Genomic DNA, 2218 nt, shown 5'->3' with positions numbered 1-2218 from the left:
GAAGGTGCGGAGGCACCTATTGAAATTGTTAGTGTTCCTATTATTATTATTAGGGGCCAAGCACCGAAGGTGCGGAGGCACCTATTGAAACCGTTGTCGCACTTTCTTCTTCCGCCATGGAGGTCTATGGCAGCCCATAGAACCGATTGCGGGAAAGTTGTAACGATTTGACATTCTGATAGAGGGCAGTCCCAACATTAAATACACCAATTTTGGTGTCTCCAACTCAATCCCTCTAGCGCCACCACCTGTCCAAAGTTGCACTCATGTTTATGCTAATAACTTTTGAACCTTAAGGGCTAGAAACAAAATTCTTGTTTCCTCAGATTTCTGAGCTCCTGCCAATCCGAACGCACCCTATGACGTCATTTCCGACATTATATGTTTCCCGCCATTTTGAATTTCCCCAAAATCCTACTTTTGCGAACTCGTCCTAGACTGTTCGTCCGATTTGCATGAAAATTGAACCAGATCATCTTCAGCCAGTGTCGACAAAAAGTTATGGAATTCAAGTTGATTCGTCAAATCTTTTCCGTTAAACGCGCAAACAAATTTTACGTAGCGCTTGCGAAAACAGACGTATGGCTGTATCTCCGCAACGCTTTATCGTATTCAGACCAAACTTGGTACATGTCGGCACAAGCATGTCTTGTTCTGCTTCTTCTTCTTCTTCTTTTTCTTTTTCTTCCGCCATAGGAGTCTCTGGCAGCCCATAGAACCGTATGGTAAAAAGTTGTGAAATTTGGCACACTCATAGAGGCCAGTCTGAGCTGTCACTATAGCAAATTTGGTGCCTCTAACTCAATCCCTCTAGCGCCACCACCTGTCCAAAGTTTCACTCATATTTATGCTTATAACTTTTGACCCCTAAGGGCTAGAAACAAAATTCTTTTTTCATCGGATTCCTTGGCTCAAGCCGATTCGATTTCACCCTATGATGTCATTTTCCGGTATGCAAATTTTCCCGCCATTTTGAATTTTCTGAAAAACCTACTTTTTCGAACTCCTCCTAGGCCGTTGCTCCGATTTTCACGAAAATTGAAACAGATCATCTTCAGAGCATGTTGACAAAAAGTTATGGAATTCAAGTTGATTCGTCCAATCGTTTTCAATAAACGCACAAACAAATTTTACGTGGAGGTTGCAAAAACACACTAAAGGCTATATCTCCGCAACGCTTTATCGTATTCAAACCAAACTTGGTACATGTCATCACAAGCATGACTTGAAGCAACATGCAGCGTTTCGGCGCAGCGCCACCTACCTGTCCGGAGATATGAAAAATGCCTATTTTGGCTTATAACTTCTGAACCGTTTATCCAAAAATCATAAAATTGGTCTCATTAGATTCAGGGCGTCATGCCGAGTCGACTGATATCCAATTTTACCATGTCGGCCATTTTGGATGTCGGCCATTTTGAATTATGTGCAAAAATGCTGTATTTTATGAACGCATGAACAGATTGTTATGAAACTTGGTATGGGTCATCACCACGATGCCCTGAAGTAGCCTGAGAAGTTTCGAAACAGCGCCACCTAGTGGAGAATTTTTTTTTTCAAACGCTTATAACTTTGGGTGTGGTTGACATATTTTGATGGGAGTGTGTTTTTTGGTCTCCTGAATCCTTGCCGACTCCAACGATACCAGACTTGCCAGGTTTCGGCATATGGTTTGCGCAGAGTTTTAATTTAGTGCTTAAAAAACATTTGCTGATATCTTCGAAACCGCTAGTCCGATCGAGACGAAACCAGCCTCAGAAGTTCGGAAACATAGGTCGATAGCTATACGCTAATGCCCAAATCTCAAAATATTGATAGTAAGGGGTAGTAAAATCCAATCAAAGTCAGGTGTCAGTCATTTTTTACGTGTTTTTTCATATAAATGTCTATAACTCCAAAACAAAATGAAATATTTTCACCAAACTTGACACACATATGTATGGGCTCACTACGAGGACACATAAAAAAATTGGTGGGATTGTGCCTCTTGGTGGCGCTATAATAAAACAAAACATGAAATTCCCATTGACTTCAATGCAGTATTACGGTTTAAAATGCTAATGCTATAATTTAAGAATGCACTAGTGTATCGTTACAAAACTCGGTATGTGTCTTCCGCTCTATGTCCCGAAGATATTCAAAAAGTTTCGGGGCAGCGCCACCTTGTGGTCAAAAGTTGTAATAAAATGTACAAAAATGCTAATAACTTTTGATTAAA

The 2218-nt window shown here is 40.7% G+C and overlaps 1 protein-coding gene across 1 annotated transcript in view; it reads right to left on the bottom strand.

The window, feature by feature from the left end:
• Positions 1-2199: 2199 nt before the first annotated feature.
• Positions 2200-2218, bottom strand: part of LOC137093763 (protocadherin-9) — a 367001-nt gene continuing 366982 nt past the window's right edge. Inside the window, exon 6 of the mRNA XM_067458609.1 lies at positions 2200-2206. Coding sequence (XP_067314710.1) covers positions 2200-2206 — 7 coding nt within the window. The remainder of the gene's footprint in view (positions 2207-2218) is intronic.

This window comes from Pseudorasbora parva, chromosome 12 (assembly GCF_024679245.1).
Source record: "Pseudorasbora parva isolate DD20220531a chromosome 12, ASM2467924v1, whole genome shotgun sequence".
NCBI classification, from domain to species: domain Eukaryota; kingdom Metazoa; phylum Chordata; class Actinopteri; order Cypriniformes; family Gobionidae; genus Pseudorasbora; species Pseudorasbora parva.
This window is presented reverse-complemented; position numbering and strand designations above follow the sequence as displayed.